The sequence below is a fragment of the Callorhinchus milii genome, unplaced genomic scaffold (genome assembly GCF_018977255.1).
Source record: "Callorhinchus milii isolate IMCB2004 unplaced genomic scaffold, IMCB_Cmil_1.0 Scaffold28, whole genome shotgun sequence".
NCBI lineage: Eukaryota > Metazoa > Chordata > Chondrichthyes > Chimaeriformes > Callorhinchidae > Callorhinchus > Callorhinchus milii.
The window spans coordinates 2,354,674-2,376,679 of record NW_024704769.1 but is presented as its reverse complement, the minus strand read 5'-3'; the positions used below and the strand labels follow the sequence as shown (position 1 = coordinate 2,376,679).

General features: G+C 52.5%; 1 protein-coding gene across 1 annotated transcript; it reads left to right on the top strand.

Moving 5' to 3' along the window:
* Positions 1 to 7,284: 7,284 nt before the first annotated feature.
* Positions 7,285 to 15,364, top strand: LOC103173262 (substance-P receptor-like). Its single transcript, XM_042344593.1, has 4 exons — positions 7,285 to 7,740; positions 10,977 to 11,177; positions 13,298 to 13,448; positions 15,164 to 15,364. The coding sequence occupies exons 1-4, from the start codon at positions 7,361 to 7,363 to the stop codon at positions 15,362 to 15,364; spliced, it is 933 nt and encodes a 310-aa protein (XP_042200527.1). The 5' UTR covers positions 7,285 to 7,360.
* The last annotated feature ends 6,642 nt before the right edge of the window (positions 15,365 to 22,006 follow it).

Sequence of the window (22,006 nt, the reverse complement as noted above, 5' to 3'; positions counted from 1 at the left end):
TTTCCCAGATCATTGTAGCAAGGGCTAACGCACACCCTCACACACGCCCTCACATACACTCACACGCGCACCCTCACATATACTCACACGCACACCCTCACACTCACGCACACAGCGTCACATCCACACACGTGCCCTCCCTCCCAGGCCCTGCTGTGCTGGATTGATAGTCTGGACTGTAAAGTTAAAGTTAATCGATCGGCTGATCGCTTTCCGGGGATAAAAATCCCTCAAATTAAATTAGTCACTCAATCCACGACTGTTTGTGGGGACGCTGCTGTGTGCAATTGGCTGCCATGTTTCATCCACAAAATAGAGAATCAATTCACTATATCCTGTGAAGGGCTTTGAGACATCTCAACAACGTGATAAGGCGCTGTATCAAATGCAAGGATTATTATTATTGAAGTCCCAGCGCCTTTTTGATGTCCTCCTGACCTGAGAGGCACTATACCAATGTAACTTGTTGTTGTTGTTGTTGTTGTTGATGCTCGTGTGTGTGTGTGTGTTGGGGGGAGTGTGATTGGGTGGGGGGGGAGTGGGGTGGGGGAGTGGGCTGTTACAGAACACACCTGAACCCGCAACCAGAGGCGAGAACGATAGAGAGAGTACAAGCAGCTGAGCCTGGAGGACACAAACATGTACAACGATTACATGAATAAAATATAATCCAACACCTTCGGTAGAGAGAGAGAAAGGCGAGAGCGAGAGCGAGAGCGAGAGAGAGAGAGAGTGCGAGAGAGAGGGAGAGAGAAGGGCAGTCACTTGCTGACGGATGATGAGTGGGAATCAGGAGGCATTGTAATCTCTGAGTGAGTTTCACTGCAGAACATCAAGTCTTTGAATCAATTCGCCGTGTGAAGACCAGACCATTCACTCCGAACAAAAGCTCCACCGACCTCACAACCAAGCGCTGAACAGCAAATCCTTGAGCTAAAGAGGCAGAGCTGTTTGCTATGTTTCTCCCTCCCTCTCTCTCTCTCTCTCCGCTGCATCCTTTATACATCCAGCGACTGAGCTGTGCTCAGTGTTTGCTGCTACCAACGGTCAAGGACCGAGAGATAGAGCCCAGAGAGTGAGACCCACGGAGGGTGGGGGGGGGGTTTAAACACCAGCGCCATTTACGTGGGAGGACGTCCCAAGGTGCTGGACCCGAGCTGGGGGTTGGGAATCAGGAGGGATGGAGGGCGGGGAGGTTGGGGGTAGGAGGGTGACCGAAGGTGCGATGGTTCTTGAAGGAGTTTAGGGACGGAGTGAGGCGGAGGGACTGTGGGATGGAGATCCAGAGTGGATGGGGAGTGGGGGGAGGGAGGTGGCGGGGGGGTGGGGGGGGTGGGGTGGGGTGGGCGGAGAGGCTGAAGAGCCTTTTGAGACGTGTTCCTGACGTGAAAGGCACCGGGGAATATTGTCAGGGAATCCGTGCTCACGTTCCTTCCCATAGAGATCAGCGCACGGCAGAGGATTTAACAACGCCCACAAATTACACCCTCTCGCCAACCCTCACCGCCTCCGCGCCCTCGCCCCCTCCGCACCCTTACCCCCTCGCCCCGTTGCCCACCATCACCCCGATTCCCCACCCCCTGCACTACACTGGGAGCCCGAGCGAAGGACGCTGACGTAAAGGCAAGTCGTTACAGCTTTTGAGAAAGGCTGCGGTGCAGTTTAACGTATTGATTTGATCTTGAAGGGGATTTATCGATCCGCAAGCAATCCAGTGAGTGAGTGCAACACCATCCATCACCGTCTCCCAACTGCAGGAGTGGAGCTGAGGGTCAAACAAAACTGAGCTCAAAGCATCAGCCAATCGTCTATACATCAAAACAACTAGTGGCCGTGATACACTGTACAGTACAGTTATTATTATTATCTTTAATATACAGTTTATACTAAAGATACACTGTATACTAAAGATAATAATATTATTATTATATACTAAAGATACACTCTATACTAAAGATAATAATATTATTATTATATACTAAAGATACACTCTATACTAAAGATAATAATATTATTATTATATACTAAAGATACACTCTATACTAAAGATAATAATATTATTATTATATACTAAAGATACACTCTATACTAAAGATAATAATATTATTATTATATGCTAAAGATACACTGTGTACTCGAGATTAACCGTATACTAATGCTACAATGTATACTACTAATGATAATAATAATAATCCTTGCATTTGATATAGCGCTTTTCACGTCTTATCAACGTCCCAAAGCGCTTCACAGAATAGACAGTAAAGCGAATTGACCGTATATTTGTGGGCGAACGCGGCGGCCGATTGCGCACAGCAATGTCCCACAAACAGTTGTGGATTGAAAATGACCAATTTAATTATTGTTTTTGGTTTTGAGGGATTGTTATTAGGCTCTGTGTGGAGTAAGGAAACTTGCCTGAGGTTTCGCCCTCTGCCTGGAATTGAACTCCGGTCTCTCACTTGCAAAGCGAGTGCTCTAACAACTGAGCTACAGGACTCCCTGATACGACGTATACTAATGCTATACTGTATGCTAATAACACACTGTATAGTGATAACATCTGTATACCAATGATACACTGTACACTGATAACATATGTATACCAATGATACACTGTACACTGATAACATCTGTATACCAATGATACACTGTACACTGATAACATATGTATACCAATGATACACTGTACACTGATAATACACTATATACTAAGACACTGATGACATACTATTGGTATGTGATGTACAAACCCCCTCCATGTTACATGTTGAGACGTCGTGAAGATGCGAAAAGCGCAATATCGAATAAAAGGGATCGTTGTTGTTATTATTATTATTATTATTATTATTATTACTTGGTTTTGTGGTGAACGCAGCAGCCAATTTGCTCGCACAGCGATGTCCCCATAAAAAGCCATGAAATGGCCAATTGTATTTGCGGCCGGAGGATCGTTAGCCAGGACACCCACCGGAAAAAACACTCTCTTCCCTTTTGAAACAAACAGCGCTACGGGAGATTGCTAATGTCCACCTGAATGGGGCACAGAAGGGGAGTGAGCGTTAACGTCTCACCCGAAGGATAGCATCTCCAACACTGCAGTGTCGGCTTAGACTATATGTGTTTCAAGTCCCCCACCTACAGTGTGAATGAATGAGTGAGTGGGGAAACGAGGGAGAGATGGGGCGAGGCGGAAGGGTAGAGGCAAAGTTAGGAGGTGTGGTGACTGACTCAACCATTATGGGCAAACTGTCAAATGGCTCCAGGATAGAGAGATCGGAGATTTGCCACACAGCAGACATGGCCAGAGGAGAATTGTTATCAAGAAATGATCTAAAGAGAGCATTTAGCGCAGACTACTACCATTGGACGGCATCCAAAGCACAGCGCGCCCGCCAAGGCTGGCCAATTAAGGTAGTCGAATGCTTCAACCGATCGCAAAGTAGTTCACTGGGCACCAGCATTTGACTGTCAATGAGCTGAATCACGAAGCTGGAGTAAGTCGGCACTGGGAGCCACAGTCGAGGCGGGAGTTCTGGCGCTTTGCCGGGGGTGCCATTGAGACGTCTCGAAGTGCTTCGCAGAATATACTTTAACTGCGTATTTTGTGGGCCAAACGTGGCAGCCAATTGTGCACAGCCGTGCACCAACCACAAGGAGTTGCGGATTGAGTGACCGCATTTTGCTTGAGGAATAATTACCGCCAACTGACTAACAAGCGGGTTCCTACTGACTGCTTAGTGGTGGGAGCACTCGCCCTCCAACAGAACAAATACATTCCCACAAAGGGAAAAGGCAGGGCATCCAAACCTCCCCGGACGGTTAAGGAAATAAGGAAACAGAAAAAGGAGGTTTATGATAAATGTCAGGTCCAAAACACAGAAGGTAATCAAATTGAATAAAAGGTTAGTAAAAGGTAGGGTGGGTCCAATTAGGGACCAAAGAGGAAATCTTCTTGTGGAGGCGGAGGGCACGGCTGACTTACCGAATGAGGACTTTGCATCTGTCTTCACAAAAGAAGAGGACGCAGCCAATGCCACAGTATCGGAGGAGAGGGGAGAGGGAGAAATTGGATAAGAATAAACCGAGAGGCTTAAAAGGTTGTTGGCGCTCAAGGCAGATAAGTCACCCGGTCCGGTTACTGAGGGAAGTAAGGGTGGAAATAACGGAGGCTCCGGCCACAATCTTTCAATCCTCCTTGGACACCGGAGTGGTGCCAGAGGACTGGAGGGGTTGCAAATGTACGAAGAGGGGCAGGAGGATAAACCTGGGGACTACAGGCCAGTCAGCCTAACGTCAGTAGTGGGGAAACTTCTAGAGATTCTATCAAAAGGCATTTGACAAAGTGCCACATAAGAAACTTGGAAGTAAAATACATGCCAAGTGTATTAAAGGGACAGCGCAGCACGGATACAGAGACAGAAAGCAGAGAGTGGTGGTGAATGGTTGATCTCTGAGTGGAGGAAAGTTTGCAGTGGTATCCCCCAGGGGGTCAGTATTGGGACCACTGCTGTTTTTGATCTAAAATGACCTGGACTTGGGTAGAGTGAGTACAATTTCCAAGTTTGCAGGTGATACTAAGCTAGGAAAAGTAGTAAACGGTGAGGAGGATAGCAGCAGACTGCAAACGGACATAGACAGACTGGTAAAATGGGCCGACACGTGGCAGATGAAGTTTAATGTGGAGAAATGTGAAGCGATGCATTTTGGAAGGAAGAATGAGGAGCGATAATATACGCTGATGATAGAATCTTAAAGTGGGTGAAAGAACAGAGAGACCTGGGGGTTCATATAAGGAAATCTTTGAACTTGGCAGGACAGGCAGATAAACCTGTTTTATAAGCATACGGCTTCAGAATACACACGTCAGGAAGTTATGATGAACCTTTATATAAAACACTGGTGAGGCCTCAGCGAAGAGACGGTGTACAGTTCTGGGCACCACATCTTAGGAAGGATGTCAAGGCAATGGAGAGGGTGCGAAGGAGATTTCCCGGGATGGTACCAGGAACGAGGGACTTCAGTTATCAGGAGAGGCGAGAGAAGCCGGGATTATTCTCCTTGAAGCAGAGAAGGTTAGGAGAAGTTTTCAAAATTATGAGGGGATTCGATAGGGTGAACAAGGAGGAACTATTCCCACTGGCGATCGGGAGAGTCGGTAACCCCAGGACACCGATTTAAAATAGCTGTTAAAAGAAACAGAGGGGAGGGGAGGAGAAATGTTTCCACACAGCGAGTTGTTGGTATCTGGAATGCATTGCCTGAAAGGCTGGTGGGAACCGATTCGATAACGGCTTTTAAGAGAGAAGTAGATAATTATTTGGGGAGGACAAGTTTGCAGGGCTACGGGGGGGGGGGAGAGCGGGGAGAGTGGGGTTGATCAGGGCTATGGGGAGAGAGCGGGGGAATGGGATTGAATTGGAAGCTCTTTTCAAAGAGCCGGCACAGACACGATGAGCCGAATGGCCTCTTTTTGTGCTGTATAATTCTATGAACTATCTGCCACGTTTCGCCCACAAAAATCTGCAGTTAATTCACTTTACATTATATCCTGTGAAGCGCTTTGAGACGTCTCGAAGACGTGATGAGGCGCTTATATCGAATGCCCGGATGACTATATAGCGCCTTCTCCGTGTTATCGTGGATTGAACAGTGCGATATAAATGCAAGTTGCTGTGGTTCCCATTCTCAAACACTCCCTGGCCTTTGTACCTCCGCAAATCAGCTCCATATCTGCTGTGATCTCTTTTCTCTCTCTATCTCTCTCGCTGGTTCCCGCAGAGCTATACATTCTCTCTCTCTCTCTCTCACTCTTCTCTCTCTCTCTCTCTCTCCAACTTGCCTATAAGTCTTTCCCTCTCAGACAGACCCACACGTACGCGCTTCATATAAAACACATCGCCTTCCCCTTGCGCAGTGCAAAACCTACTGGAATTTTAACCCAGAACTCAAAACCCACACAAGCCAATGTCACAAAATAAACTCTCCCCCCCCCCACCACCCCATCCCACTCTCACTGAGTCACCCACCCAGAGGTTAAAAATGTGCACAGTTTGCACTGACTATTGCACACTCACACACGTCTGTCAGACACACACACACACACTCACACAGGGTTAAACCCAAGGAAGCCTTTTGTGGAGTCTGTCACTGTGGTTGGATGACAGCCAGACCAGTGCACATTGCCTCCCAAATCTGCGACTCAAACCCAGTCATTTAATGCCCCCCACACTCACTCACACATTCCCCCCCCCCCCCCCCCCCACACGCCACCCGCACACACACGCACAGGAGAGGTGCACCGCTAAATACTCCGAGACTGATGATTGTGTGAGTGTGTGGAGAGAGAAGGGTGGGAGGGTGGGAGGGGGGGGGGAAAGAGAGAGAGATAGAGGATATCTCTTATACACAGAGAGCGAGAGAGCGAGAGAGAGAGAGACAGACAGCATTAAACCTTCCTTCCTCCTGCACCAACCTACCCTGATCTGTCAGTCTGCGGACCGCAACACGCGTGTCAGCCTCTGTCAAGGAAAGGAGGAGAGAGAGAGAGAGAGACAGAAAGAGAGAAAGAAAGCAAGCAAGTGGAGGGGTGGTGGGGGGGGGGGGAATGATGATGATGAGAGGGAGGGAGGAGGGGAGGGGATGAGGGAGAGAGAGAGAAGGAAGCCAAAAGAACTCCGGCATCACATCACTGAGAGAGAGAAGAGAGAGCAACACAGAACCAAAGGCTGTTACTCAGACTTGACAGAGGATCGCTTTGTCGGGGCTTTTTATGGCTTAATTTGGTTGTTTTGTCGGGATATGGGGAGACTTTAATACCCCCCACCCACCCAACCAACCCACCCCTCCATCTTACCCCCTCCCCCATCCCCCCCCCCCCAAACTCCACTCTCACCCCTCCCCATCTCACTCCACACAACAACATCAACAACAACAAAGTCACACTAGTTGATTTTTTGTTGTTGTTGTCTTGGGAGTGGTTCTTTTTTTTTGGTGGGGGGGGGGGGGTGGGGGAGAGAGAGAGAGAGCGTGAGAGAGGAAGAGAGAGTGAGAGCAGAGTGAGTGAGAGGAGAGTGACTGAGAGAGGAAGAGAGAGAGTGTGTGAGAGGGGAAGAGAGAGTGAGAGAGTGTGGGAGAGGAGAGAGTGAGTGCGAGTGAGTGAGGAGGGGGTGTCAGATTGACGAGGGTGGCTTCAGACTTTGAGGGAAGGAGAGAGAGAAGGCGACTGAGAGAGGGACAGAAAGAAGAGAGAGAGAGAGAGAGGGAATCAGATTGCACAGTGGGTGTGAGGGTGGAGGAGTGAGTGTGAGGGAGAGGGGTGTGAGGGTAGGGGGGGTAGCGTTGGTTGGGTAGGTACCAGGGAATGATGGAAGGACCAGATGAATTTGACTTCCCCAATGGCACGGATAACGTGACCGAGAGCAAGTTCCACCAGCCCGACTGGCAGATCGCGCTGTGGTCTATTGCCTACTCCGCCATCGTCTTTGTGGCCGTGGTCGGCAACATTGTGGTCATGTGGATCATCCTGGCCCACAAGAGGATGCGGACGGTCACCAACTATTTCCTGGTCAACCTGGCCTTTGCCGAAGCCTCCATGGCCGCCTTCAACACTGTGGTGAACTTTGTGAGCGCTCTGCACAACGAGTGGTACTTTGGCCTCGTGTACTGCCGTTTCCACAACTTCTTCCCCATCACCGCCATGTTCGCCAGCATCTACTCAATGACGGCCATCGCCCTGGACCGGTGAGTAAATATCGAGGGGTGGGTGGGGGGGGGCGAGGGTGAGGGCGTCTGCTTTTCAATGCCCCCTCCCCTCCCTCCTATCTCTCTCTCTCTCTCTCTCTCCCTCCCCACCTACTCACCAACCTCACCCCCATCTCACCACCATCCACCATGGCCTCTCCACCACCTTTTGCACTTGTCACTTGGCCACAAAACACACACAGTCACTACACTTTGCAGTGTATCCCGCAAAGCGCTTTGAGACGTCTCAACGACGTGATAAGGCGCTGCATCAAATGGAGGGATTATTACGATGATTATTATTATTCTGCCGCCCGCATACTGACCCGGACCAAACTCCATACCCCCATCTCCCCAGTTCTGGCCCAGGCTCCACCATCCCCGATCGGATCGTCACACGCGTGTTCAAATTCCTTCACTCTCTGGCACCTCCCCTCCCTCTCCGACCTCCTCACTCCCCAATCCACCACCCGACACCTCCGCTAGACTGGCACCGGCTCCTGTTTGTCCCTCGCACCCTCCGCCCCACCATCGGAGATCGCGGTTTCAGCCACTACGCCCCGAAGCTCTCTCCAGCTCCCCCCCCCATCCCCCTCACCCCAACACATGTCATCAAAGTCAGCCCTACCTGGACGGGGGGGAGGGTGGGGATGGACTGTGCACACCTGTGGCACTTGCTTTCGGCAAATGTTTTATTTCTGGCATTCAGTCTCATCCTAATAAACACGTACACATTCTGAAGCCGGTTTCCCATTAGTATGCAGGTATGCCAACCATTTACTTCCAGTTACTACACCGAAGAGGCCAATTGGATGAGCACGGAAAGAGAGAGCGAGCGAGCGAGAGAGGGAGAGAGAGAGAGAGAGAGAGAGAGAGAGATCCATCCTTTGATTGAGACGTTAAACCGAGATTGTTTGCGATCTCCTGCGGTGCTGCTGGAGAAGAGGGGACTTTGTCACAGTTAGTGTCCTGGCCAACAATTCACCACCCCTACCCCCACCGCCACGCTCCACCCCATCCCCACACCCCGTCCTCACCCCCTCAGCAAACCGCCAAAGTACAGTCACCACACTTTACAGTAAAATCCTTTGAGACATCCATCTGACCCAAAAGACGCAGCGCTAAATGCCAGGTTTAATTATTATTATTAATAACACGAAGCACTCTGAGAAGCTACCCTGTGTGGAGGGCGTGATATAAGTGCACGTTGTTGTTCTAATGCAGTTAATTATGGTGAAGAATTCAATTGCACGCATGTTCACACGTGTCCCGGCAAACAATTAAATCCCCACCCGTCATCATATTGCCACGACAGTGTTTTCCCCTGCGAGAGCCAGCGAGCCAGCGAGCGAGCGAGTGAGGGGTTTATCAGAAGAGCAGTCAAAATAATTAATCCCGTTGTTTTAATAATGACAGCAGATTCGCCAGGGATTGGGGGCGGCGGGGTGGGGGTGGTGGGGGTGGGGGTGGGGGGGGGGAGAGTGGGGTGAGAGGAGGAAGGGGGAGTTGGGGAGGTGTGGGGTGAAGAGAATGCTGATGTTGTCCAGCACACGGGGAACTGGAAGGAGTTTGATTGATAATCCGAATCAATTAATAAAGATCAGAACAATGGCACCCGGTGTCAGGAGGTTCGGGAAAGCAGCGTAAGCTTCAATTACCAGCGTCTGGTGGAATTTAAATGAGAAGCATCGAGCAGTTGTCCTCAGACCTCTCAGAGTTCCCTGTTCACAGCTCACTCCCTTGGCCCCAGGGCTTACAATAATAATAATAATAATAATAATAAGCTTTGCGTTCGACACAGCTCCTTATCACATCGCCGAGACGTCCCAAAGCACTTCCAGGATTAAACCGCAAAGTGTGGTGACTGTGTATTTTGTGGGTGAAACTCAGTGGCCGAAAGCGTCCCCACTACCACTGGCGGATTGAGTGACCATATTTTTTTAAGGGATGATTAGCCCCGGGAAAGCGATCCACCAATCGTTCGACTAACAACCGGGTCCCTACGCACCGCCGGCTGAACCGAGGCTGAACCGAGGCGTGACTACAATTAATTAATGCGTATTGTGTCTGTGAGCGGTTTGGTCACAGCGAGGGATCTGTGTGACATTCTCTCACGCTGACTGCGTGCCGACAGCTGGGAGCTCCCTGTGTGTTGGGGACAGGTGCGGGGGTCAGAGCCCTGCGGACACCAGAGACTGCATCGCACACATACACACACACGCACACACGCACACACACACACACACACACACAATCAGCCGCACGAGACAGGCGGTGAAGGACAGGTTGAGGATACGCACTTACACACACACTTACACTTAAACAAATGTACAATCATACACTCACATACACACATAGACTTACACGCACACTTGCACACACACTCACACGCACTCGCACACACATACACACACTTACACACGTACACTCACACACACACACATACACTTACACACACATACTCATGGATGTACACACACCCTCCACACGCACACACACTTAGACAAACACACACTCACTGACACACATACACCCACGCACGCGCGAACGCTCTCACACGCATTCACACGTACCCACCCGCGCACACTCACGGACACACACACACATACGCACGCACACGGACACGCACTCACACGCACACGCACACGCACACGCGCACAGGGGCAGCCAGAAACGTGGGGCCAGGACGAGATGACTGAAGCCAGGACTCTGGGACTCATTTGACAAACAAACAAACGATGATTTGCAGCGTTATTGCCGCCCTCAGGTCTCGGACACTTACAATGGTGTCTGGGAGTTAGATACAGCGCCTTATCACGTCGTTGAGATGCTTCCAAGCAACTGACACAACATACCGGGAAGTTCAGCGGTCGTGTATTTTGTGGGCGAGACCCGGCCGCCAGTTCGCGCACAGCAGCGTCCCCACAAACAGTCGGGGAGCGAGCGACCAATTTTATCTGGAGGATTGTCAGCCAGGACAACGGGGGGAGAGAGAGAGAGAGAGAGAGAGAGAGACAGAGACAGAGAGAGAGAGACAGAGAGAGAGAGACAGAGAGAGAGAAAATCCCTTCTCTTTTCAAATAGCCCCACGGAATCTTTAACGTCCACCTGAACAGGCAGACGGGGAGATCGGTTTGACTTCCCATCCGAACCATTCACCTCCCCTCTAACCCCTATCCCCTATCTCTCTCTCTCTCTCTCTCTCTCTCTAACCCCTCTCCCCCTCCGCTGTGTAGGTATATGGCCATTATCCACCCGCTGAAGCCCAGACTGTCGGCCACAGCCACCAAGGTGGTGATCGGTGTGATCTGGACGCTGGCTCTGGCTCTGGCGTTCCCCCAGTGCTATTACTCCATCACCGAGGAGATGTACGGCAAGATGGTCTGCTACGTGCAGTGGTCACCCAGGGAAGAGGAGATAGAACCCAGCAAGACCACGTGAGTCACAGTCATCTCCCCTGCCCCCTCACCTTCCCTCATGACCCCTCCCCTCTCCTCATCTCCCCTCGCCTCCCCGCACCTCCCCTTATCTTCCCTCCCCTCATCTCCCCTCACATCCCCCCACTGCCCCTTATTTCTCCTCCCCTCATCGCCCTCATTTTCCCTCACCTCCACTCCCCTCATCTCCCCTCCCCTCATCTACCCTCCCCTCATCTACCCTCCCATCATCTACCCTCACCTCCCCTCCCCTCATCTCCCCCCGCCATCTCACCACAACTCACTTCTCTTTATTTATACAGAGAGAAGGCGGAGGGGAAGAGGGGCAAAGGGGCTGCACTGACATGATGGGTTTGGGGGGAGATGCGGGGGGGGGGGGAAGAGCGCAGGAGAGTGGGGTTAGAGGAGAGTGGCAGTGTAGGTGTGTGGGGGTGGGGGGAGAACAGGAGAGAGGGAGGGGAGCTTTGCATGTGCTGTGAGGCGCTGGGATTAGAGCACCTGTTTCTGGGTATAAATAACCAGCGAGTGATGACGATTTCCTGAAACAACATCTCGTGCTGTCAGCGCCAAACACATAGCGGGGCGGGGGGGTGGTGGGGGGGGGGGTCCGGGGATTGGGGTACGGGCAACCGAACGGACCCCAGCCCAACACACGCTCTCGTGTAAACACCCCAATCACTATCACTCAGGAACAGCCCCGCACCATCCATCTCCCTCTCACCCCCCCCCCCCACCACCAATCCCCAGCTCTCCTTCAACCGAACACAGCCCCCCCCCCTTCACCCCCCCCCCTTTCCCCCATAGCGTACGTCACGTGCTGTGTCAGTGGCTCCGCGCTGAGCTGCCTGGCTCCGGCTCGGAATACCCAGGGATTCTTAGTTATGGAATACCATTGGGGGGGGGGGAGAGGGTGACGGACACGGACACAGACACGTCAAAGAGGTCAAGGAACAGCTCCTTGAGCTCACAGTCCAGGCTGGGCCGGGTGGGGTGGTGGGTGGGGTGAGGGAAACAAGAGCGGGCGGGGAGGGGGGGCACTGAATTGTCAGAGACGCTGTCATTTGATTAAGATGTCAGACCCACCTCCCCCTCTGTGCCCTGTTCCGGCGGTCATGAAAGATCTCCACCTACCTCACCCTCATCCTCGCCCCCATCCTCGCCCCCACCCGCGCCCCCACCACTCCCTCTAAGGCTCAGACAGACTCCAGCTCCAGGAGTGTGACTGAGTCTGTCCCACAGTCTCGGTCACACTCCTGGAGCTGTTGTATTCAAAGCCTGAGCTTTGAATGTAAGGAAATTGGATGGTTTGAATGTTCCTCTGTCAGCCGGTCAGGGTGGTGGGGAGGGGAGATTGAGGGAGCGTTTACATGGGATGAGAGGCTAAATTGAGTTCCCCACCTGCCCTTTCCCCCCACCATAGGAAAAAATAAGGGGGTGGGGGGTTCTCCTGGTTGGTGTCCTGGCTGACAATTAGTTCAGTGGTTACCCAAGCGAGAGTTCCTGGGTTGGATTCCCAACAGGACGAAATGTTGGGCAAGTTTCCTTACTCCAGACGCTTCTGTTTACCAGCAGGAAGTAGGAGCCGGGTTGTTAGTTGATTGGTGGGATTGCTTTGCCGGGGATAATAATCCCTTCCAAATAATCATGATAATAATAATAATAATTCGGTCACTCACTTTCCCCGACTGTTTGTGAGACGCTGCTGGGCCCGGTTAGTGCTTTGAGGCGTCTCGAAGGCGCAATAAGGCGCTTTATCAGAGGCCAAAAAAAAATGCAAGCAACGTCAAAGCGATTCCTAATCCCCTCGCTCTCCCCTGGCTCTGACCGGCCTGGGTGGGCAACGCCAGTGACCGACGCAGGCAGGTCAGTATTTAAATGCCGCCTCTTCGTGCGCCCCCCCAAGAAAAGATTCCTTTGAGATGAAGCCAACACATCCCTCCAGAGGAAAAGACTCACTCACTCAGTTCATGGTTGTTTGTGTGTAGGTGTGTGTATGTGGGGGGGGCAGTGGGTGTATGTGTGGGTCAGTGTGTGTATGTGGGGGGGCAGTGGGTGGTTATTATGGCGCGGGTTGTTAACTGCTGCCTTATTGGTGTGGGTTCTCCATCTCTCTGTGACAGGTACCACGTGTGTGTGACTGTGCTGGTGTATTTCCTGCCTCTGGCGGTCATGGGCTTTGCCTACACTGTGGTGGGTGTCACCCTCTGGGCCGGCACCATCCCCGGAGACTCGTCAGAGAGATACAGGGAGCAGATCAACGCCAAGCGCAAGGTGAGCGCTGCCTCCGGCTGATCACACGCTGGGATTACGCCACCACCACCACCACCACCACCACAACAACAACATGAACACAGCGCCCTACATGTTGGGAGAACGTTCCCAAGGCGCTGGACGGTCAGGGGTTTGGGCAGGTCCTCATGGCTTGAAATTCCACCTTGTCTCAGCCCACGATGATGGTTCTTTGTCTCTCCCCCCCCCCCCCCCCCAACCACCACCACCAACCTCTAACCCCCTACTTCCCCCTTCCTCCCCTTCGCTTTCTTCCTCCCTCGCACACTGCTCTCATACTCTCCCCTTGCACACTCCAGGAGAGGAAGAGGAAGGTCTTCAACGCTACCTGAAGATGGGAAAGGAGGGGACGAGGCGGAGGGATAGAGAGAGAGAGAGAGAGATCCAGAGTTTCAGGGTTTAGTGGCTGTTATTATATTATTATTATATGGCGAGGATTCCATCCGGGAATCGCTCTCCGTAGACCCCTTTTGAGCGCACTTTTGGTCATCTGCCCCTACCCCCCCCCCCCCACCCCAGGCTCGGGGGTCCAGCCTGCAGTGTAAAGCACTCTGAGACGTCCTCCTGACGTGAAAAGCGCCGCGTAAATGGATTATCGTGTTGTTGGAGCGTGAGGATAGTGGCGCAGGCAAAAAGCGAGGCAGGTTGGTTCTATTTCCGTGCAAACGAGTGCGAGAGAGAAGCGTGGAAGGACGTGCAAAGGGGAGTGTGTGAAAGTGTGCGAGGTTGGGGGGGGGGAAGGGGAGAGTGCGAAGGAGTGTGGGAGGAGGGAGTAATTGTTCAGAGCTCAATTTGTCCCTTCAAACTCACTGATGTAACTTTAATAGCATAATTACATTTTACATTCCTAATGCAATTTATAATTTAAAGTTACATTAAAGTTATTTATAAACGCCCGGGGGACAGTGCGTAAGTGTGTGTGTGTGTGTGTGTGTGTGTGTGTGTGAGTGTGTGGGGAGGGGAGTGGGGGGGGGGGGGGGGAGGTGGGAGAGACATAGACATTCACATCAGTTCACTAGACCCAGCGGAACATTGCACCGCAGGCGATTAAATCATTCCCTGCTCTGCGGAGCTAAACTGCGGAGCCGGGGAAATTGACTGAGGATTGAGCAGAGACAATTAGTTATCTCACCCTGCCCTTCGCACTCACCCCTCATATGTCCTTGCCCCCCCCCCACCCCACTCCTCGCAATCCCACTCCCCTCGCACTCCCCCCACACCCCTCAAACCTCTTCTCTCGTACACTCTGCAGACACAAACCAATACAAATTTCCATTGATATATATATGTGTGTGTGTGTGTACAGCTTTGGGAGGCTCTTTACAGTAATAGTTTGGCACCCAAAGTGGGGTGGGGGGTGGGGGGGGGGGCAGGGAGATGGTTAGAGGGGGGAGTGGAAATGTGGCCGCCAAAAGTTATGGTCAAAGATGAAGCTCTTGAGATGGTTCCTGAACAAACGGTGGAAGAGAGGGAGCGAAAGTTTAAGATCAGCCCCATCATCAGGTGGCAGGACAGGGACACGGTGTGTGTGTGGGGGTGGGGAGGGGTGGGGGGGTGGTGGGTGGGAGGGGGTGTCAAGGGTGTCATTCCACGTGTTGGGAACGAGAACGCAGTGATACGTGCCATCAAGCGCTCCGGGACGCTACTCTGCGTGGGAGGAACTGTACGAGGCCACGTTGTTGTTGTTGCCGCTGCAGGTGGTGAAGATGATGATCGTGGTGGTGAGCACCTTCGCCGTGTGCTGGCTGCCGTTTCACGTCTACTTTCTCCTGGACCACTTCTACCCGGAGATTTACGCTCAGACCTACATCCAGCAGGTCTACCTGTTCATCTTCTGGCTGGCCATGAGCTCCACCATGTACAACCCCATCATCTACTGCCTCCTCAACGATCGGTGAGCGGCCTATAGTCTCCCTCGCACCCCCATTCTCTCTGCACCCCCTCCCGCCCTACCTCCTCACTCCCTCGCTAATGTCGGTACTCAATCCACGACTGTTTGTGGGACGCTGCTGAGCGCAATTGGCTGCCCCCTTTCGCCCACGATATAGACTCAATCCGCTTTACAGGTGCATCTCGTGAAACGCTTTGAGAACCAGAATGATTATTATTACTATTATTAATCATTACCGTGGTTATTATGTTACCTTGCAGGTTCCGCGCCGGTTTCCGCTGTGCCTTCCAGTGGTGCCCGTTCATCACCATCAACGAGTACGAGGGCTTGGAGCTGAAGACGGCCAAATACCTGCAAACCCAGAACAGCCTGTACAGGGCCAGCCGTCTGGAGACCACTGTCTCCACCGTGGCCAACCCCAACCAGGTCGATAGCCCCGAGCCCGAGGGGCACCCCACCCCCCACACCTCGCCCTCGACCTGACCTCCAACAACTCGGTGCTGGCTCTCTCCAGCGAGACTGTGAGCTTATACTCCGGCACCAACCCCTGCTAACAGGGCGGGGTGGGTGGGGGAGAGAGAGAGGGGGTAAGGGGAAGGGGGCTGGAGGCAGGGAGGGGCGAGTGCAGGGGGTGAGGTGGGAAGGCGGGGAAGGGGCTGGAAGGAGGGAGGGACCGGTGCCAGGCCAACCTAACCCAACCCAGCCCAAGCCAACACAAGTCGCCTGAAACCCCCCCCCCATCCCCCCCACCCATCCCCAACGCAGCCCATCGCAATGAAACCCGATGTTACAAGAACAAATTGCATTGACACAGCGCCTTTCATGCCGGGAGGATGTCCCAAGGCGCTGGACAGTCAGGGGTTTGCACCCGAGCTGGGGGTGGGGGTCAGGAGGGAGTGGAGGGCGGAGAGGGTCGGGTGTCAGGAGGTAGGAGGGTGTCAGCCTAGACTGTGTGTTCAAAGACCCTGACGTGGGGGGACTTGAACCCACAACCTTCTGACTCAGAGGCGAGGGACGCTATCAACTGAGCCAGGCTGACACCCAAAAACCAGGGGCTGAGGGCAATGGTACTGCTTTGTGACAGGGAGTCACCACACTGTGACAGTCACTTTATTAACAGTGGTCTGGAGCTGCCCTCTTGTGGCCCAGAACTGTATTGCCACCTGTTCAGTCCCCTTTCCCCCCCCCCCAATGTGCTCCCGAACAGGACACAGCCCGAGCCTCAGTTTAACGTCTCCCCCGAAGGGACTGGGCCTCCGACAGCTCGGCTTTTGACGGGAGGACATCCCAAAGCTTCACTGGGTTCAATGTAAAATATAGCCGCTGTATCTTTGTAGGTGAATGTGGCAGCAAAGCGATGTCCCCACAAACAGTCGTGAACTGAGTGACCGATTGTATCTCTGGGGGTGGAGTGGGTTGACTGTTGAACAGGACACCAACCGGGGAGAAGGTCCCTTCTCTTCCAACAGTGCTGCAGGGGGTAGACCTTTAACGTCTGCCTGAACAGGACATAGAACGGGCGGGGGGGGGGGGGGGGTGGGGAGGGTTTAACATTCCACTTGAAGCACGGCCAAGGTTTAAGATCAGAGGCTGGAGGTTTGGGGGTGGGGGCGCGGGGGGTTGGGGGGGGTGGTTGGAGATAAGGCGGCTGGGATCAACGTCGATCGACCCTGCTCCGATATCCAGGGTATTCGGTCCTTTGCGTCGTAAAATCCCGCGGTTTTCTACGACACGAGACACTTGCGGAACTGTTATTGGTGGGGGGTGGGGTGGTGAGGGGGGGGTTGGGGGCTGGGGGTGGGATGTGAGGGGGATCAAGCTGGATCAAGAATGCATTTCGCTGCTTTATTTATGTGCAATAGGATTTCAGTTCTCGTGCCCGAGTGTCACTGTATTGTCCTGAGTTTTACTGTAGTTCTGACGCCACTGTATGTTTGACCGATGCACGGCATGGGCGGGGGGGGGGGGTGAGGAAATGGGGGGGTGGGGGGAGGAGAGGGAGGGTGGGTGTGTGTTTCTTTGTGGTCGTATGTAAAGCTGTGTTTAATCGGCGGCTGACTACACGCCAATCTCTGGTGTGAACCTAACCCCGGTGTTCCCCGTTCACCCGGAGAGTAAGTGGTATTTACACGCACACAGGGTCTGGTTATCTGTGGTGATATTATCCTCGTCGTGTGCCAATGATTTGTGTATTTGCTCTACGTGTACTGTATTGTCCAGGTTACAGGATGTAAATAATAATAATAATAATAAATCTGGTCTCCAGAACAGGTGCAGTGACCTGGTGAATGGGTCTCTGGGATGAGGGATGGCGCGCGCGTGTGTGTGTAGGTGTGTGTGTATATGTGTGTTGTGTTTAAACCCACCATCGGGGAGCTGGGGGGGGGGGGGAAAGGTGACTGAAAGCGTGGACAGAGGTAGCTCTTGAGATGGGCCTTTAATGAGATCCATTTGCCGGAGGGACTGACTGACTGACCGGATTGTGATGGATCCGAACATTAAAGCAGTTATACATTTCCTCACCTGTATAAACTTTACAGCACAAGAAAGCCCACCTGGTGTTATACTATCTCCACCCCCCACCCTCCCCGTTCCCCCACCACCACCTCTCGAGCGCTCTTTACTCCAATCCTCATCCTGTCGCTCTTTCCCCCCATCGTACCTACATTGATGCTCACTCCCCACCTCCACCCCGTGGAGCTCTCTCTAGTCCCATTCCCCCCCTCTGCCGCCCGTCGTGGGGTTAAACACTTTGACGCTTGATATAGTGCCTTATCACGTCTTCCAGAGGTCTCGAAGCGCTTCACAAGAATGAGAGAGACACCGAAAAAGCTCGAGGAAATAGAGATTCTTTAATTTTTCATCTAAACCGTCCATCCATTTGTCAAATGTGAAAAAGGGGGAGGAAGGAACGAGAGAGAGAAAGAGAAGGTACACAACTAGATGGAACAATAGCAGCCAAGACACGGTATAACGTTAACAGATCTGCCCTGAAAGCCGTCAAAATAAATAAATAGGAATAAATAGTCACGAGCCCAGTCTTATCCCATCTCGTTTCACCTCTTCTTGTCACATCAACTGTCCTGTGTCTGTCCAATAGTCCTCGTTGGCCCACGACCAAATGGTCCACTGGTCAAGTCAACAAAACTGGCCTGAGAGCAAGGGAGAGAAAGCCTCTCCCAAACTCCCCCCCCCCCCCCCCCACCCCATTCCAACTCCACACCCCCATTCCAACTCCATCCCCCCCCCCACCCCCCCCACAACACACCAACCCCACCTCATTTCTGGAGTGTATTAGGTGAGGAGGACACCCCTTTAATACGTGGGTGTGGGGGGTGTGGGGGTTAACTTCTGGAGTGATATTTTGAGAGAACCAGATTCAGGGTAAGACAGGGACATGAGGGGTCAATTGACCACACAGCTGTGTGTGTGTGGGTGATGGTGGGGGGGACAATACTTACACCAAAGCCGTGTACGGTTGGGGTGAGTGAGGGAATGGTGGTGTTTTGGTGGTGGTGGGGGGGTGTGAGATGGTGGTAAGATGCCTACAGCATCCAGAGGAGTGAGCCGTTACCCTACTAGTCACTAAATATCACGTCACTAACAGCTTACAGCCGTTTGCAACCCTCCCTCCCCCCACCACAATTCATGGTAGGGATCAAAGCATTACTCCCCCTCTCTCCCCCACCCAGTGTACAGTGTGGGAGAGGGGGGGGGTTGGAATTTCCTCTGTCCCCACCTTCCCCTCTCCCTCGCCCCGGCGAGGTAAATACTAATATTAATAACCTTTGCATTTGATGCAATGCCCTGTCACGTCCACTTGACGTCTCAGCCCTTCGCAGAATATATACTGTAAAGTGAATTGACTGTATATCTTGTGGGCGAAATCTTAAAAATGGCGCAACATCAGCATCAGCACAAAGCCAACAATTCAGGACCGAAAGCAAAGGGTTTATTAGAATAAATCCCCTTTACCTTTGTATCTATACACACACCCACTAAACTGCCTTCCTACTAACTCGTGAGTCAATTACTACCCACCCTTTGGGCTCAGGGTCAAATCCAACACTGAGTAGGGTACAACTGTTCAACATCTCTCCCCCCACCCCACCCCCCAACCCCCCTCGCCCTTCCCCACCACCACCACTTCATTCCACTCCCCCATCGGCTTCCCATTAAACATGTGGCTCAGTACCACACGCTGTTCTAAGTCGATTCGCACACTTGTCTTCCAAGATGTCAGGACCACCTTCACAAGCCAAAGCCCCCCCCCTCCCCCCCCCACACTGTCAGTGTCCCGGGGGTGCAGCTTAATGCCCCGAACTCGGGTCTATCCCCAAACTAAAGTGGAGAAGGGGGCAACACTTACACGTCTATTTAGATACTGTCTCTCTCTCTGATGCTTCAATCATTTCCAAAAACAACACTCGGAACTAAGTGCTGGTACATTCTCCCCCCCCACCCCAACCACCACCACCCCACCTGCCCCCGAAACAAAAACATGGAGTAAAATCTTATAAAGGGATAGCTGTACTGAGAGGAAATAAAGGAGGTTGAACGCACCGACAGCCTCGAGGGGCTGATGGAGAGAATCCTGCCACACAGACTCGCGCAACAGAACAGAAAGGCTCAGGTTGTCGCTTCAATCCACAAAGAGAGGAGGGAATCCCTCGCCTACGCTCCACCGACCTCCAAACCTCACCACACAGTGAGCTCCCACTGAGTTACCTGGTTTAAAGTCCTTCCCTGAGCTGTGTCAGCTGGGGCTGCAGGGAGGTGTGGGGTCGATGGTTGGGATGGGGGAATCCTCAACGCTGGAGGGTAGAAGGTTATATACCCTCAGTTGAAAAGAGGACAAACTGGCCATTGGGTTTTAAGGTTGGGAAACAGGACTAAGCATTTCGCGGCGAAAACATTAGTGGCTGAGAACACTCGGCAGGTCAGGGCAGCATCTATGGAGAAAGGAAAGTGAGCCAATGGTTCGGGTCAGAACTGGGGCGTATCGGGAGGGAGAGGCTTTTAAGGGCTAACAGAGATGGGGGGGGGGGGCGGGGGGAGACGGGGCAAGGAAGGCAAAGGAGAAAATGGGGGTAAAGAACAGGGGATTATGGGTTAAATAGGTGTTAATAACGCGAGACGAAGGGGGGGGGGAAATTTGCAACAAAACAGTCTGGATACGGTCAAAGAAACCAAGGAACTTGTTACCAAACCTGGCGTATATAGTACCCGTCAGACATCTACCCACAATGGACATAGTCAGGAGGACATCTCACCCACCTCATCAAAGATTTACATGCTACCCCCCACCCACCCCCCCCCCCCCACCCACCCACCCACCCACCCACACACATGTGAGACACACACGTTTGGGTGTAAGACTCAATTGAACACCGAGTAAACCACTTTCATCAACAAGTTATTGCGACTCAATTTAATTCCTCCGCTCCCCCGCCGTCTTCCACCCCCACCCCCACCATAAAATCCGGGGTGGGGTGGGGGCGGGGGGGGCGAGGAATAATAAAAGCACTAGCAGAAAAGTCTCGGTCCTTTGGGGGTATCAAAACGATCCTTGCACCTCACAGGCTCGGAGGTCTCCCTAAGACCCCTCCACTCCCTCTCCAGAGGGATTTTAACGTCTCACCCCCTCTTATTCCTCGCCCCCCCTCCCCTCCAGCCCCCTTGTCCCCCCCTCTCCCCCCATTTTGGAATTCGGACTAAAGCTGGAGACTTACCAACTATACAGGTGATAGTTTTCTTTATGTATAATATAAATATAAAACATTATATTAACTTTCTAATAAACTCACTCGGGCAGAACAGATGCTGCCTGCCGCACATCACACCTTGAGGTAGCGCATGGCAGGGTGGGGTTGGGGGAAGGATGGGTACACCTCAAACCCCCCACCCCCACCCCCAATCCACCACGGGATGTGGGTCTGTACAGGGGATGGAGGTTTGGTCAAAGTCTACAATCCCCAGAAAAGGGGGGAAAAGAGTCCGGGGCGGGACTCAGGTCTTCCTTCTCCTCACCTAATCCGGGGAGGAGGGGGAGGGGGATGGTGGGGGGGGTTTGCTGGGAACATTTGTACAGATTATATAGAGTGAGTGATGCTCCCATTCCTGAGGCAGCGGATACCACCCTTTCCCTCCCCTCATCAACACCCAACATCCAATCTCAACTGTCCGTCCAACCTTGAGAGCCTTGTCATTCCCGGCTTCGTTGTTGCACTAAGTGCAACAAACCCCCCCCCCCCATCCTGCCACACAGCTCCCCCCCCAACACACACTCACGCGCACACACACACACACACACACATCCCCAGATTGGCATTGACCAGTTAGGGAATAGCAATCAAGTCCCAGGTCACCACCTGATCTTTCCAACACATTTATTCTGAGTTCATACATTGAACCCAATTAAAATAGCCGCCCCCCCCCACCCCCCCCCACCCCGCCCGACACACACACAAACCAAACACCAGCTCATATACTACCATCTCTCTCTTTGCCAGTGATACACTATATATATATATAACCATCTGCTTCAATAAACACACGCCCCACCAACCACCCCACCCCAACCCCAGACCCCCCCAACCCCAACACCCGACCAACCCCACCCAGTTCCCCCACCAAATTGCTCTAGTTA

Bases quoted from the DNA above. Each gene is read 5' to 3' on its own strand.
- LOC103173262 (XM_042344593.1), top strand. From the start codon at position 7,361: ATGATGGAAGGACCAGATGAATTTGACTTCCCCAATGGCACGGATAAC. The intron at 7,741-10,976 runs GTGAGTAAATAT...TCCGCTGTGTAG, and splicing joins ACGGCCATCGCCCTGGACCG to GTATATGGCCATTATCCACC. The intron at 13,449-15,163 runs GTGAGCGCTGCC...TTGCCGCTGCAG, and splicing joins AGATCAACGCCAAGCGCAAG to GTGGTGAAGATGATGATCGT.